Source organism: Chinchilla lanigera, unplaced genomic scaffold (assembly GCF_000276665.1).
Source record: "Chinchilla lanigera isolate Chin_1 unplaced genomic scaffold, ChiLan1.0 scaffold00004, whole genome shotgun sequence".
Classification (NCBI taxonomy): domain Eukaryota; kingdom Metazoa; phylum Chordata; class Mammalia; order Rodentia; family Chinchillidae; genus Chinchilla; species Chinchilla lanigera.
Window position 1 is genome coordinate 32,734,278 of NW_004955405.1, and position 16,826 is coordinate 32,751,103.

A 16,826-nucleotide genomic window follows, 5' to 3' on the forward strand; every position below is an offset into this window, starting at 1 on the left:
GTCTCAAAAAACCAAAAAAGCAAAACAAAACAAAAAAACCTAAAAATAAATCCTGTCCTATCTAAGGGGAGAAGAATAGAGACCACTTGGGAGTCCAGGAGGTGGAATTGTGTTCATAACACATTTGACAAATGGTTGTTTTCAAATCAAAGATTGTGTCTACTTATAACTATTGGAGGTTCCATAAGTATAAAAATTCTCAGTGCCTAAAATATAAATTTTGAAAATGCCAGCAATATCATTGAGTGTGATTTATTTTTCAAATATGCATTTGGTATAGGCACATAAGATTTAGATATTCTACTTATACAGCTGTTTTTCTTTTTTTGTGTGTGTGTCTTTTTGAGACAGGGTCTCCCTCTGCAGTTCAGGCTGGCCTTGAGCTGATTTTGTAGCCCAGCCTGGTCTTGAACTTGCAATGATCCTCCTGCCTCAGCCTCCCAAGTGCTGGGATTACAGGCTGTGCCACCCCGCCTGGCCTGGTCTTCTATTTTAGAATGCTCTACATATCTAGCAGCAGCTATAATCAGTCAACAGTTTTAAGTACACTAACATTATCTTCTTGAATGAGGTACATTTCATAGTGTACTTTTAATCCTTATGTAAGCCATTCCTAATTGCTGCCTTAACCTGAACTTGAAATTTGCTAAAATTCTTTTTCTTATTATATAACCTTGATTGATTTAATGAAACTGGTGCTTTCCTTTATGAATAACAAACCTAGTCATTATTATCTCACCTGTAAGATTTGGAAGAATGACCTATTTCATATATATAATTTAAGAGTGCTAGCAAGATTAGATGCATTTGGTGAAATCATTATATTTATTGTAAAATGGCATTTCATGAAGTAGCAAAGTAAAAAAGTTAAAAAAATGAAAAGTCTTTTGCATTTTTAAAGTTCTATGGTGTATGCTTGCTATGTTATTTATTTGGCATTTTCATTTACTGTTAGTGCATGTATATATGTTTCTACTGCAAGGTGTTATCAGTCAGTCCATAGGAGCAGGCGTGTTTTGTCCCCCATTCAATCAGTGACTCAGATGATCTTATTTGATTACCCAAATGAAGTGACAGATTTTGTAGAAGTTGTTTTGTTTGTTTATTTTTTGTCTTTCTGAGACAAGGTTTCATTATGCAGTTCATGCTGGCCTTGAGCTCACTTTGTAGTGAGCTGGCCAGGCTGGCCTCGAACTCACAATGATCCTCCTGCCTCAGCCTCCTGAGTGCTGGGATTACAGGCGTGTGCCATCATGCCTGGCAATGTTTATATTTCAACATGTACATCATAAATGTTAGATCCATCTTCAGTTCTGAAGTTTAGATCCCTGTGGGTGTTAGTCAGCTCAGGCTGCCATAATAAAATAACGTATCCTGGGTGGCATAACAACAGTTTACTTTTGCATAGTTCTTGAGGCCGAAAATCCCAGACAAAGGTCTGATCAGTGTTGGTTTCTTACATGGACTCTTTTCCTGGCCTGTAGAAGGCTGCTCTACTCTCCTACGGCCTTTCTTCTGAGCAGGCTTGGAGAAGGAGCTTTCTGGATCTCTTCTTGTGAGGGCACAGAGCTCATGAGACCAGGGTCCTATTCTCATGTCCTCATTTCACACAAATTGCTTTGTTAGAGGCCCCATCTCCAAATGCGGTGCAGTTACGCGGGGTTGGAACTTTAACCTATGACTTTGGGTTGGGAGGACTCAGTGCATAACGCTGTAATTATCTAGAAATTTGTAAGATTAGGGGCTGGGGATTTAGCTCAGCGGCACAGCACCTGCCTAGCAAGCGCGAGGCTGTGAGTTCGATTCCTGGTACGGGGGTGGGGGGAAGATTGGGCAGGATAACTCTAAAGGGACCTTTGGATTTTTTTCCAGAGGCATTTATAATTTCTAGGAGAAAAGGAAGGAATAAATGTTAATAAGTAAGAAATGATTGCTGGGCATGGTGGCGCACGCCTGTAATCCGAGCACTTGGGAGGCTGAGGCAAGAGGATCGTTGTGAGTTCAAGACCAGCCTGGGCTACAAAGTGAGCTTAAGGCCAGCCTGAACTGCACAGGGAGACCCTGTCTCAAAAAAGACTTTAAAAAAAAAAAAAAAACAAACAAAAAAAGTAAGAAATGATCTGATACCCTGATAATTTTGATTTGAAAGCGTTTTAAGCATACTACATACTTTATGCTTGACTTATTGGAAGGAAGTATAGTGCTAAGTGAATAGATTAGATATGGAGCCCTTGAGCTCTTCAGAGGAAAGAATAAAATAAGAACAGGAATTTTTCCCTTATCACTCATTCACCCTTTCAACAAATATTTATTGACTGCCTGTATGTACTAGGTATTGATTGTTCTTGTGGTTAGGCAATGAATAAAATGTCAAGGTCCCTGTCCTCGGGGATATTGTTATTTCCCATCTTGGGGCAATTTCTCATCTAGGGGTGGTTGCACAAATGAAACAAAAAGAAAATGCACGTAGGCAAAAGGTCCAAAGTATTTAAAAAAAAAAAAAAAGGTCCAAAGTAGCCAACACAACATTGAAGAAATTGGAGGATTGATACTACGCAATCTCAGGATTTATATGAAGCTACAGTAACGAAGACGATATGATACTGGTGACAGAGCAGACAAACGAGTCAATGAAACAGGGTACATAGCCTAGAAATAAATCCTTGCAAAAGAGCAAGAACAACACATTAGAGAAAAGATGGTCTTCACAGTATATGGTCCTGAAAAAACTGGGCAGCCACACACACACACACACACACACACACACACACACACACGCAATCTAGACACAGATCTCATACCCATCACAGTGAACTCAAAATGGATCACATATTTAAATGTAAAGTCAAAACTATAAAATTCCTTGAAAAACATAGGAGAAAATGTAGATGACCTTGAGTTTCAGGATGATTTTTTGCATATAACACCAAAACTAATCTGTGAAAGAACTGATTAACTAGATTTCATTAAAAATAAAAATTTCTGCTCTATGAAAGACTATCCTGCACTTGATCTTAGCCAAAAGGCCATGAAACGATCTATGAAAGACTATAAAGAGAATGAAAAATGCTATGAACTGGGAGAAAATGTTTGCAAAAGACATATCTGATAAAGGGCTGTTACAATATACAAAAAAAACCCCTCAACATTAAGAAAAGTAAAACCAACCCGTTTGGAAAAAAAAATGTGCCAGAGACCCTATCAGATACCTCAGCAGGAGGATCAGAGTAGACAAACAGAAGATGGCAAATAAACATATGAAAAGATGCTCCACAGCCTGTGTCATCGGGGCAAGCAAATTAAAGCAACGATAAAACACTCCATGCACCTACGAGGAAGGCTAAAATCCGGAACAGTGACAACATCAAATGCTGGCAAAGATGTGGAGTAACAGGAATGCTCATTTTTTTGCTGGTGGGAATTAAAATGGCACAGCACTGTGGAAGCAAGTTTGGTGGTTTCTTACACTTGTAAATAAACTCTTACCATATGATCCAGTAATTCTGCCCTTTGGTATTCACCCAAAGGATTTGAAAACTTGTGTCCTTATAAAATACCTGCACACCGATACTTATAGCTGCTTTATTTGTAATTGCCAAAACTTTCGAAGAACCAAGATGTCCTGGAGAAAGTGAGGCAAAAGATAAACCGTGGTACTTCCAGTCAATGTAGCACTAGTCAGTGCTAAAAAGAAATGAGCCATGAAACCATGAAAAGACAGGAAACTGCGATGGTTATTCCTAAGTGAAAAAGGCCAATCTGAAAAGACTGCCCATTGTATGATGTTCTGGAAAAAACAACTATGGAGGCAGTAAAAAAAAAAAAAAAAGTCAGTGGTTCAAAGACATTGATGAGGAAGAGACGAATAGCTGGCACACAGAGGAGTCTTAGGGCAGTGAACTTACTCTCTGTGGTATACTAACGGTAGATACATGTCATTGTACATTTGTCCAAACCCACTGAACACCTAACACTAAGTGAACTGGGTGTAAAGTATGGATTTGGGGTGGTATGCGTCACTGCTGGTTTACCAGTTGTAACAACTGTACCACAGATGGGGGTAGATGTTCAGAATGGGGGAGACTGTACACGTGTAGGTGTATGGGAAATCTCTGTACTTTCCTCTCAATTTTGCTATGAACCTAAAACTGCTGTACAAAATGGGTTTAAAAATGGCTTAAAAAATCGCTTTAAAAATGGTTTTAAAAAAGGTTTTGAAGAAGGTTTTAAAAATGTCATATAAAGGGCCTCAGTCAGTGTTGGGCATACAGGAAGCCATAATTTTATCTATAATTACATTTATTATTAATAATTAGACATTCACAATAAAGCATATGGGAGAAACGTATCACAAGGTGAGTTTTTAAGGATTGTTCGCTAATTCATTGAGGGTTCCTGCTGACTTTAAAGACGTCATTTTGTAATTTTTACAGCGCCACCACTTTGTTCAATATCTGGACCAAATACGCCCCCCGGCTGCCAGCGGACTATTACAATGAAAAGCTCCTGCAGGTTGGAGATAGCCTTTGTCACATGAAAGTAAGTGCCTGTGAGGTACAGAGGGCCAAAATAAAGCTCATCTGACGAGTATTATTTGGCTCTGTACCGTTCCCATTTTATATTTTAATTTTTTTCCTTAGGAAAAAAAAAATCACCAACACAGAAACGTTTTAATGAGGCACAGTAACAACAAGAACAACCAAAGTGTTTGCTTTTTATTTTTGGATTTCAAATTCCCCAGGGGAGAGGGCGGGAACGGACAGGAGGCTGGGGGTGGGGTGGGGTCAGCGAGGGCGTGGTCGGCGCACAACAGGAAGTGCTGAGTCATCATGTTCCCGCCTTGCACAAAGGCGCCCAGGCACAGCTTCCTGTTGTTTTTCACATGGCTGGCCGTGCCCAGTGGACCGCTCTCGTGTCTCTGGCCTTGCTGTAAAGTTGCCCAGCCCTCTGTCCTGTTTTAATGACTCTCGCCTCCTTCTGGATGTGCTTCTCGCAGTCATTCCATACTGCCCTGTTTCTGACCCAGTATGAGATTCCCAGCTGAGCTTGCATCCTCATCCTCCTGAGTTCCAGACAAGTGCCGTGTCTTGGAATTCTGCAGCAATGGGCTGGGTTTGATAAGACTGTGGCATGGCTGGGTTTTCAGTTAATGATAATAATAGTAATTTATTTGGCAGAGATCCAAATTATTACATGTTACTGGAGTTTTAGGGTGAAATCCCTGGTCTTGAGGGCTCCAACAGAGGAAGCTCTGTCCTGTGTCCCGTGACACCAATCAAGGGGACAAGCAGTGGTGGAGGGCAGGGAAGATCTCATCAGCATCACTGTGCTGGACAGATAAAGAGGTGTAAGATCTGTCTTCAAGGGCCTAAAAGAAGCTTTGGGCTTTTATAGAAATGGGGTGGCCAGGTGTGGTGGCGCACGCCTGTAATCCCAGCACTTGGGAGGCTGAGGCAGGAGGATCACTGTGAGTTCAAGACCAGACTAGGCTACAAAGTGAGTCCAAGTCCAGTCTGAACTGCATAGCAAGACCCTTTCTCAAAAAAGACAAAAAGAAAAAAAAAGAAATGGGGAACAATGACCAGAGTTGGGATTTGCATAGTAAGGTGTCTGTATAACTGGATAGTGTCTTCCTGGTTAAGTCCTGGACTGATTGGCTGTTATCTCAGAACTGTTTCTGAGAGAGCCATAATCCCTTGAGGGGAAAGTTCTGGGTTTTTTTTTTTTTTGTCTTTTTGAGACAGGGTCTCACTATACAGTTCAGACTGGCCTTGAGCTCACTTTGTAGTCCAGGCTGGTCTCAAACTCTTGCAAAGATCCTCCTGCCTCAGCCTCCCGAGTGCTGAAATTACAGGCGTGTGCCACCATACCCACCGACAATTCTGTTCTGATTATGGGATGCCGGGTCTTGGTTACGGGGTTGTCCTGGTTCCAGTCATGGGGTCACTGCGCCTGGTTGGGGGTGATTTTGCCGTGGATTGGTCTGCAAAGCTCTGCTTTAGCCAGGAGTGCATGGGGACTGCAGTTTTAGGGCAGTGACTTGACACCTCTAGGTGTGGCTCCAGGGGATCTGGAAATGGAGGTTGTAAAAGCTGACAACGGGATGTCCCTTAAAATCCTGAAATTTGCTTTACTTTTATTTTGGTGCCCTCAGTTTCGAGGGGAGATGATGTAGGCTAGGTAAATTTAGGGCTAGTAAAACCTTATAAAACAGACACTCCTTGAGTGATTAACAAGCAAGGAACTGCCCCAAAGTTTGAAGGTACTAAAGGAGACATGGAGCGAAGGTAGAAATGCCGGCATTCATCCTGTTTTTGTCACGCGCCAGGCATCTGCAGGCCCAGCCATGAAGTCCTTGTTACAGTATGAAATCTTGGACAAAGAGTTACTTTATCTGAGAGATTTATTCCACACATGGCGGTTGTTCAGTAGTTTCTCAGGCTTCTATTTCTTAGCTTCTCCCCCACTTCTATTTTAGGGACTTAAATGCTTTTGATCTGGGAGGTGAGTTTACCGAAGAGAAGACATAGAGCTTTCATAATAAAGAACTAAGGTCTCTTTTCCTCTGCCAAAATAAGAGATAACCTCAACCCCATATATTTGGGCCATGGTTCTGAGAAATTTGAGAAAATAGAGTTTGAAAAACCATAGGAAAAAGAGAAACTAGGTGAAATCCACCTTGTAAGCTCTATTTATGTTCTTACTGACTTGTGGCTTCTTGTGCTCTATCAGAAGAATCTACAGCAGCACCTTGGCACATGAACAAGGCTTTTATTCTTGCACTGTAGTCCAAGGGAGAAAGAGCTCTGGGAGACAGGAAGCTCAGGCTGCGCCAAACAGGATGACGGTCCACAGGGTCTCTACGGGGTAGGAGGGACCTGGTCTCCTAATCATGCATGTAGAAGTGGTGTTTTAGTTGTGCCTGGGCCTCAGGCAGTACGCCTCTTCTTCTTTTTTTTTTTTTTTTGGTTTGTTTTGTCTTGTTGAGTTGAGACAGGGTCTCGCTATGCAGTGCAGGCTGGCCTTGAGCTCACTTTATAGCCCACTTTGGTCTTGAACTGGCAACGATCCTCCTGCCTCAGCCTCCTAAGTGCTGGGATTACAGGCGTGTATCATCACGCCTGGCTAGCATGCCTCTTCATGGGACCCATGTCTCAGTACTGTCTTAGATTTCCACTGGAGTGTGATTTTGACTATGCTAACACAGTAAAGGGAACTGTAAGTTACTTACATCTGAGAAGCTGGCAGGGCACAGCACAACGGGGGTAGGGATGGGGGGAGGGGTGTTGCTGGAGGGGGAGGGGGTGGGTGTTGTTGGAGGGGTAACCAGGTGGGTGGGGAGGATATTGGTGGAGAGAGGAGGACGTGAAAAAAGCAAGTTGATGATGGATTGGAGCTAAGGATTCAGAATGTTTCTGATAGAAAGGTCTAGAGGGTATTTTAAAATTTAATTAAAGCTGGCGTGGTGGCTCACATGTGTAATCCCAGCACTGGGGAGGCTGAGGCAGGAGGATTGTTGAGAGTTCAAGACCAGCCTGGGCTACAAAGTGAGCTCAAGGCCGGCCTGAACTGCATAATGAGACCCTGTCTCAAAAAGACAAAAACAAACAAACAAAAAAAAAGGTTAAGAAGAGCAGGGTGAGATTTTAAGTGAAAGAGCAAGTCTCTACCACACTGGACATGTAGGTAATTTCCAAGTATTACAAATACTGCTGTGACAAACAATGACACTAATACTCTTCTTGTGCTCCTGTGGGATAGTTTTCCTAGGGGAATGTGTTTGTTGATAATTCATATTTTCGCCGGGCGTGGTGGCACATGCCTGTAATCCCAGCACTTGGGAGGCTGAGGCAGGAGGATCCTTGAGAGTTTGAGACTAGCCCAGGCTACAAAGTGAGCTCAAGGCCGACCTGAATGGCATAGCAAGACCCTGTCTCAAAAAGAAAAAAAAAAAAAAATCAATTAAAGAAACAACACCAAAAAAGTCCTATCTACTTTTCCCTGATGGGAAAACAGGCATTCATAATCCTGAAAATGAACTTGACTGTTACTTTGATTTATAGACTCTTATTTTAATTATAGTAAAGATCATCGTGTGGAATACTCTTGTTTTGAACCTATTTGAACTTATTATATGAATCAATTAAAATGGGAAAGATTCAGAATTAATTAGCGAGCACATAACAAACAGGTCGTCAGGAATATAAACAAAAGTGGGAGCCTCCCACGGGGTCAGGTAGCCGGCTCCCGCTTTTCCTGGAGACACAGTTGTCGTGGAGGGACCTGAGGGAGGGTTGCATCAAAATCAGTTTTGTGGGGGCTGGGGGTTTAGCTCAGTGGCACACTTCCTGCCAGGCAAGCACAAGGTCGTGAGTTCGATCCCTGATACCAGAAAGAAACAAAAACAAAAGCAAAAGGAAAATCAGTTTTGGAGCACTGTGCACATCCCCTGCCCCAGACTCTCAAGGTCAAGCCCACTCCTCCTCCCCAGAAGTAAAGACCTGGGTGACAGAAATGAGGCATCTCATGCTGGCAGGAACGTAGCGTCTTGGCCTAGTAGTGTAGCTTTCAAAGATGAGAGAGCCAGCTCACTCCCCGCCTTCAGTTCCTCTCCTTGTCGCCTTCTCACCTTCCTCCCATCATTTTGACCCCGGGAGCATCAGAGAAGCAAGGCTGTCATCTGCCCGTGTACTGAGTGTGGGTTACTACTATCGAGTGATGTGGGATTACTGAGTATCTGAAGGTTTTTCCACATAGAGTATCTACGTGAATGTTCTTCGTGATCACGATGGTCCTTTATCACAGCAGTCTCATGGAGTGCAGAGTTGTATAAAACAATGCATATAGTGGACAGTGTGGATTCTGTCACATGCTATGTGCTTGGAGAAGGGTGGTGGCAGCAATAGCAGAAATATTAATGACCAATATTGGTACTATTAAGAGTAATAAAATATTACTTAATCTTATGATGCTATTTTGAAACTTAAACTGAGATCTCTTTTTATTTTAGGAATACAAACTGGCCCTTTTGCAGTGCTATGGAAGATACCTGCAGCAGTTTGGTACCCATTTTGATGAGAATAAAGCAGATGTGAATCAATTCAAAAGCATCTTTTTCCCAAAAGGCTGTGGAGATAAAACTGCTAGACTTACAGTAAGATGGGAAAAGGAGCTGCAATAGCTACACTTCATGATTAGTGATGCAACATGTCATTTAGTGGACAGCCTCTAAGTACCTTCTATGGGTTTATCATAGCATCTGGCCGTGTGTTGTAAGTTGCTTAATAAATGCTTCCTTATCCTGCTTTCAGGGCAGGATAAGAAAGTGAGCTCATTAAACTTTGTAACAATGCTTTGAGGATTGTATCAATCTCAATTCATTTGGCAGAAGTTATCGTTATTATAATAACTAATATTTATAGAGTGCTTTGAGTTTACAAAGTGTTTTGGTAAATATAGTTGATTTTTTGTGTGTGTGTGTGTCTTTTTGAGACAGGTGCTCCTTATGCAGTTCAGGCTGGCCTTGAATTCACTTTGTAGTGGAGGCTGGTCTTAAACTCTCAACAATCCTCCTGCCTCAGCCTCCCAAGTGCTGGGATTACAGGCGTGCACCACCATGCCTGGCTAATATAATTGATTCTTACAATAACTTTATAAATTAGATACTATTATTGCCCTATTTTAGTTTTTTCTTTTTCTTTTAAAGACAGGGTCTCATTCCATAGAACAGACTGGCCTTGAACTCACTATGTAGCCCAGGCTGACCCTGAATTTGTGGCAATCCTCCTGGCTCAGCCTCCTGAGTGCAGGGATTACAGGCATACGCCATCATGCCTGGCTTATTGCCCTGTTTTAAACACAAACAAAACTTACCCACAGTGCAAAAAAGTAGGTCTTGGCTGGGTGTGATGGTACATGCCTGTAATCCTGCCACTGTGGAAGCTGAGGCAGGAGGACCACAAGTTCCAGCCTGAACAACTTAAGATATAGAGAGAAGGGCCGGGAATTTAGCTTAGCGGCACAGTGCCTGCCTGGCAAGCGCGAGGTCGTGAGTTCAATTCCCAGTACTGGGAAAAAAAAAAAAAAAGATACAGAGAGACTATCAAAAAAAGGGGGTAGTGTAGAAATATTGCTGTGTGCGAAGGCTGAGGTTCAATCCCTGGTACCAGGAGGATCTTTTGATAGAAAAATTATGTTTTATTTCTGTTAGCGAGTATTATTGTTAATTGCTATCGTTAATTCACTAGCGGAGTGGTTATTGTGTGCTAGGTGCTCTTCTAAATGCTTATGTAAATCTGAGGACGTAGCTCAGTGGTAAAGTAGTTGCCTAGAATGAAAGAGGCCATAGGTTTGATTCCCAGCAACCCCAAAGAACTGTAGAACTGTATTATAAGGATTATCATCTTATAGCCTCACTATGGTCCTAAGAGGTGGAACTGTTAAATTTTTTTTACAGATGAGGAAAATGAAGTTTATTAGAGATTAAGAAAACAACCCAGCCTATGCAAAACAATGGGCAAGGCTGGTATTTGAACTCTGAGCTGCTTGATTCCAAAATTGCGTTTTCCCCAATGAGGTCTGTTTGAAGCTTTGGGAACAGTAGCAGTTGGCTAATAAGCAGATCTCAAGGCGTGGTGGGGACCACTGAATAGTTGTTTGGTTGGACTGGAGAGGTCTCTCCTAGCCTCCCTGAAGCCCGGCCTCCCACCCCACGGTCTGAAATTCATCAGCCATGCTTTGACAGATTCTATTTCTAAAGGAGAAATCACCACTGACTTGGACTTTGCTCTTTGGCTAAAGATCAGATTCCTTGGAATGACAGACACCCTCTCCATGGCCTGACACTGGGCCGGGCATCTCTACAGTCTTATCTCTTGACTTAACAGCTTTTTATCCAGACTCACAAAAGACATTTAGCTCAGTGACCACTTCAGTCCTCTTAGGCATCCCTAGTGCTGTGAGTGCCGGGAACTGTTTCTTCTGCCACAAGCAGGGGTCATTTCTTCCTTGTCTTAGAATGCTCGTCGCCTAGAAGAGTGTGACAGAGATGCCCAGTCAACATTTGTTGGATGAATTGGGTAAATGGTAATAATCACATTGGAATCAATAAACAGGTTAAAAGTCTACTGGGTGGGTTTGCAAAAGTTGAGTCAATTTTTTGTTTTTTGTTTTGTTTTGTCTTTTTGAGACAGGGTCTCGCTATGCACTTCAGGCTGGCCTTGAGCTCACTTTGTAGCCCAGGCTGGTCTCAAACTGGCAACGATCCTCCTGCCTCAGCCTCCCGAGTGCTGGGATTACAAGTGTGCACAATTTTATGTTTTTGCTAATAGGATTCTTTTTCTTTTTTTGTTTTGCTTTTGAATTTCTTTTGACTAAGAAAAGTTAATCCTAACTAAATGGATGTTTTAAGGAAACCTAGCTTGTTTCTTTCTACATCAGTCTATTATACGAATTAAGCACCATGGTTTCTGTTTTAGCTTTCTGCATTTTGGGGACTGCTTTTCTGAGTTGCATAAGCCTTACTTATATTCTTGTTTATGTTTTCCCATGTGTTTCAGTTTCATGCTTTGTATGGCAAAAATATTTGCACCTACCAGCTGGTGTGCGACAGTGACGTAAACCTGCAGAATACAGACTCTGTGAGCCAGTGTCTGCAAGTCTTGTCCTCCTTAAGGCTCATCATGCAGGCGGCTCTGCCGCAGGAGCATCTTTGCTGGATTGTCTTCAACGGTACGCGCCCAAAAGCCGTATTTCCCATGGCATCTTTTAGAGAGTTACGCAGATGCCGCCTTGGATGGCAGCTCAGTTACCTTGTAGTTTCAAATGTGTGCGGTTCATGATCAAACGTCTTTTTTTAACACTTGTTTTACATTTTAGTTTATCTTTACAGGTAGGGTCTTATAGGACATGTCTTTTGGTTTCCACTGAAGGAAGGGTCAGAGGCTGTGGGGATAATCAGTTTGGGGTCTATAAAAGCAGGGCCATAGTTAATAAGTGGGGAAGTTTAAGATATAAGTAAGGATCAAGTCTAACCACTGCAGGTTAGACCGGTTCCAAGCATCACCCGTGTGCTGGTCTTTTCCTCAAAGACCCTGGCACGAACTTTTTACCCTGCACACAGCAACGTTTTTGCTGTACTTGATATTGAGTGAGGAGTTCTGAGAACACCCATACACATACATGTATTCATACACGTATATGTACATTAAATATATCTGTAAAGAGGTGACTCTTAGCTAGAAAAATGTAACATTTGTTTTTCTCTCTTCTGAGGTTACACTGAGTCACTATATTGTTCTCTGGAAAATACACACATACATATATTTTAAAAAATATTTTAAAATGTATTTTATGTGTATACATATATATTTGATGGTGCTGGGAATGGATAATATATTCTCTTCTTTCCTCCCTCTCTTCTTTTTTTAAAAATTAAAAAAATTTTTTTGGTACTGGGAATCGAACTCAGGACCTTGCGCTTGCCAGGCAGACGCTTGTGCCGCTGAGCTACATCCGCAGTCCCCTCTCCCATTCTTCTTGCTGTGATGCTAGTGCTGGAAATTGAACCCAGGGCCTTGCATATGCAAAGCAAGTGCTCTACCAATGAGCTACACCCTCCACCCTTAGCCCATGGATAGTACAGTTTTAAGCAAAAAGATAAAAGTGACAGTATTTTGCCATGTGTTAAGATCAGGGCAAAATAACTCCAAGGAAAATGTATTGGATTTTCCTTCATCCTTTGTTTGAAAAAAAAAAAAAAAAAGTATATTTCTGACCTCCCTTTTTTTTTTGCTTTTTTTTTCTGGTAACGGGGATTGAACTCACGACCTTGCGCTTGCGGGCAGGCGCTTATGCCACTGAGCTTTATCCCCAGCCCCCTGACCCTTTTCTTACTCCATCCATTCCAAATTATATTTTGGCTGAAATTGGACTTCACATTTGCTGAAGGAACTGCTCCACATTTGCTGCCTGGAAGTGAAGCAGACTTGGATTTCAGCTCAGTGAGTGTAAAGCTTTTGTGCCCAGTTGTCTCAGATGACCTTGATTCCCCACTGGGTCTCCCACACCTCTTGGCGGGGGCAGCAGACAGGCACAGGGCTGGGTGTGCAGCTGGGCCTTACTTAGTGGGTGGAAAGGGTGCAGGATTCCACCTTCAGTCTTTTTAAGATCAGACAGACACGCAACAGACAAACCTGTAATGTTCTTTATAAAGAAGAAAAGATTAAATGAATTTTGTATCTTGTCTATCCTTTTCTCGGTGTGAACTTTTTATTTATACACATGGTATTATGCTCTAGACTTTTTCTGTTTCCTACGCTTTTTTTTCTATTCAACAAAGTGGTTTTAGACTGTAGCAGGGTTCCTGTATGGAAGCCCAGTTTGTTAACTCTGCCTGCTGATGCTTTCCAGATTTCCATGCACCATAGAAACGGGCACTGGGTTCACCCTACCTCTAATAATCCTGCGATGAATGTCTTTGCACACGTCCTTTTATAGGCTGGTGCGAGACTTTTCTGGGATCCATGCCCAGGAGTGGGGTTGCTGGGTTGTGGGAGATACACACACTGTACTTTGTTTCACCAACTGCTGCCCCTGTTTGAGTGTATTCATCTACCACTTACTAAGTGACCCCACGAGCTAGGCACTGTCCTGGGTTCTGGGGACACAGGAACGGACAATAAACGAGAACAGTTTTCATGCTTACTTCCACTGCAGGGAGATTGTATTTCAGTGTGCGACATGATGAAGGCTAGGGAGAAGAATAAGTGTGAGGAGAGGGTAGAGCAGGGACTCGGCTGGAGTAGGCAGGGAGCCTCAGTGCGACTTTAACTAGCATGGTCAGGGAGCCTTACTGAAGTGACAGTTGAGCAAAGACCTGGAGGAACCTGGGGAGCAAACCACCTGGATATTTGGGGGAGGCTGTTCCAGCAAGGGGATTAGCAAGTGCACAGACCCTGACATTATGACAAGTTAGATTTTATTTTATTTTATTTTATTTTATTTTTTTTTTTTTGGTTTTTTTCCGGTACCGGGAACCGAACTCACGACCTTGCACTTGCCAGGCAGGCGCTTTTGCCGCTGAGCTAAATCCCCAGCCCCTGACAAGTTAGATTTTAGTAGTCAAAAACGCATTTGAGTGAAAGGTCAGATGTATTTTGATAAGTACGTTTGACCTTTTCATTCAGCCAACTTCTTTTTTTTTTTTTTTTTTTTCCTGTAGTACTGGGGATTGAACCCAGGGCCTTCACAGTGAGTTTTGCTCACAGCCCCTTTTACAATTTAATTTTAATTTTAAGACAGAGTCTTGTTAAGTGACTAAGTTGTCCAGGCTAGATTCTTTTTTTTTTTTTTGGTCTTTTTGAGACAGGGTCTCACTATACAGTTCAGGGTAGCCTTGGGCTCACTTTGTAGCCCAGGCTGGTCTCGAACTTGCAACGATCCTCCTGCCTCAGCCTCCCGAGTGCTGGAATTACAGGCCTGCGCTGCCACACCTGGCCAGGCTAGCTTCGAACCTGTGATTCTTCTGCCTCAGCCTTCCAGAGTGCCGGGATGACAGGTGTGAACCACCATGCCCAGCTTTCTATTTTCTTTTAATGAACTATTTCACATACCTCTTCTTGGTCTCCTGAGATATTTGGCCAATCCTGATTCTTTATGAAACCTAAGTAGGTGTGTTAATACTGGATAATATCATCCTTCTGAACTAACCAGAACCAGCTCACTTAGACTGTCGGGCTATGGAGTTACTCATCTTATTTAAGACCTTATTTAAGACTCATTTAAGACCTTATTTAAGACCTTATTTAAGATCTTATTTAAGACTCATCTTATTTAAGACCATTTTTTTGATGGTGACCATCTTTGGTGAAGAGCAGTCGCATGATTGGGCAATGAACTCATGTTTGGGATTTGGACCAAAGCAAAACAAAACAAACTTCCGGAGATACCCTGAGACTGTAAAGTTCAGTCCACGTTCTGGCCCTGCGATTTACTGCCTCCCCTGGATTCTGCAGTGGGAGTTTGTGAGCCAGGCCAAGATCCTGAACTGTCAAAGAACTATTCAGTTTTAGCCAGGACATATTTGGGCTGGAAAGGTTAGAGGCACATTTTTGCAACACAGAGGGCCCTTGTCGTTCTTGAGGGCCGTCTCCTGAGGCCTTGCTGACTTCCCTAGTGTTTATTCAGGCTCCTGGTTTACACCTGAGCCACATGTTCTGCGGGGAACGCGTGTTTCCTGTGCATACCCTTACTTGCTGACTCTCTTTTCCCCCCTACAAAGTAACACAGTTACAGAGCTTTATTTTTAAACACTGAAAGTAGAGGCTGACAAAGCCAAGTTGAGATAATATGTATTCTGGGCTCGAGCTGCTAAGAGCCGAGTGGTTGGAGTGGTTTCTTCTCAGTAGGTCTTAAATAAGATGAGTAACTCCATAGCCCGAGCACGGTCACACCGGAGAGCTGAGTCCCTGAGCGTTGAAGACCGACCAACTTTTCCGTAACGCTCAAGGGGCCGTGAGGATTTCAGAGTTAACCAGTGTTTTTGTCACTGATTTGTGTAACTCGTGTTTATTACGCTTACAGGTGTGTTTTAATCAGGGAGATGTTTGGGAGCAGATGCTGTTTGCTCCGAAGCTTTTAAAGTTTAAACATGAGCATAGGCTTCCTGGCTGTTGAATTTTGACGGTTACGAATTTTAGATCAGATATTTTGCAGACAATATTTAGACCACTTGTCAACACCACCGCATGCCTTTCTAACGCGTGTCATCGTCCTCTGGGCACATTTCCAGCATGATAGCGCCCTGTGCATGCCGGGGTATGGTGATGTCTCCACTCCAAATCTGCCACAGCCTTCTCAGCCCCTTCCATTCGTGGCCTGATAGATGCCAAGACATATTATAATAAAATGCTATTTTTCAGAGGACATATAAATAAGGGCATAAATGTTACATAAGACTACAAATAAATATAATATAAGCTGTCATGCATTATGATTTTAAAATTATTATGAGTTTCAGCATTGTAGTGTGCTGATTAAATATGTATTCTAATCTTATTTGGAGATAAATCTTTAGTTTCTCAACCCTAAAGAAGCCATGGGAAATAATGAGATTTTATGTGAATTAATAAAACTGGAGTACATAAATTATGCCACTAAAGATTCTTTGGTTCAGAATATTTCAGAACTTGAATTGCCTTTAAAATGATACTAAATGATTCTCTTGTCAACGTATTTGAAATACGGTTGTATTCGTTATTTTAATGAGTTTTCTCTATAAGTGATAAGAAAAATTATAATGGTGACTCTCTAGTCTCCTGAGACTTTCTCATGAGTACACTTGATTTGGGAACTACAGACTTCAACTGCAGAGGTTGGGGAGTATAGCTTTCATCACTTCAGTGTGATACACGTTAACAATCTTTTTCTTACCCAGGTACCGTTTATATTTACACCATTTGCAGAAAACTGATGGTCATAGGTTATTCTTCGAAGGTATGAAATGTACTGACCTAGTTTTCCCCCTCCCTCTTTCCCGTTGTTCCTTATGATTTTCATTATGCCATACATTGAATGTTAAAGAATATCTGGTGAATTTGTGATAAAAGTTTAGTGGATATGCATAGTATACAGTTTTACTTTAATAATAATAATAATAGGTCAAAAATGTGGTGGACAATGAAGTATTAATAAAAAGAAAATGAATTCCCCCAAATGGTAAGTATTCTCCAGAGTCCTTCCACCTGCCCGCTGGTCCTACTTGTCATACTTGATAACGAATTCCCTTCTGGTTACCCTATCTTTAGGTAAAAGGACCGTCCATCCTG

At 42.1% G+C, this 16,826-nt stretch overlaps 1 protein-coding gene across 5 annotated transcripts in view; it reads left to right on the top strand.

Moving 5' to 3' along the window:
* Positions 1–16,826, top strand: part of Cfap54 (cilia and flagella associated 54) — a 308,158-nt gene that overhangs the window by 5,823 nt on the left and 285,509 nt on the right. For all 5 annotated transcript variants that reach the window (XM_013518543.1, XM_013518547.1, XM_013518536.1 and 2 more), the window contains exons 2-5: positions 4,434–4,539; positions 9,011–9,154; positions 11,559–11,730; positions 16,436–16,494. In XM_013518543.1, coding sequence (XP_013373997.1) covers positions 4,434–4,539; positions 9,011–9,154; positions 11,559–11,730; positions 16,436–16,494 — 481 coding nt within the window. The remainder of the gene's footprint in view (positions 1–4,433; positions 4,540–9,010; positions 9,155–11,558; positions 11,731–16,435; positions 16,495–16,826) is intronic.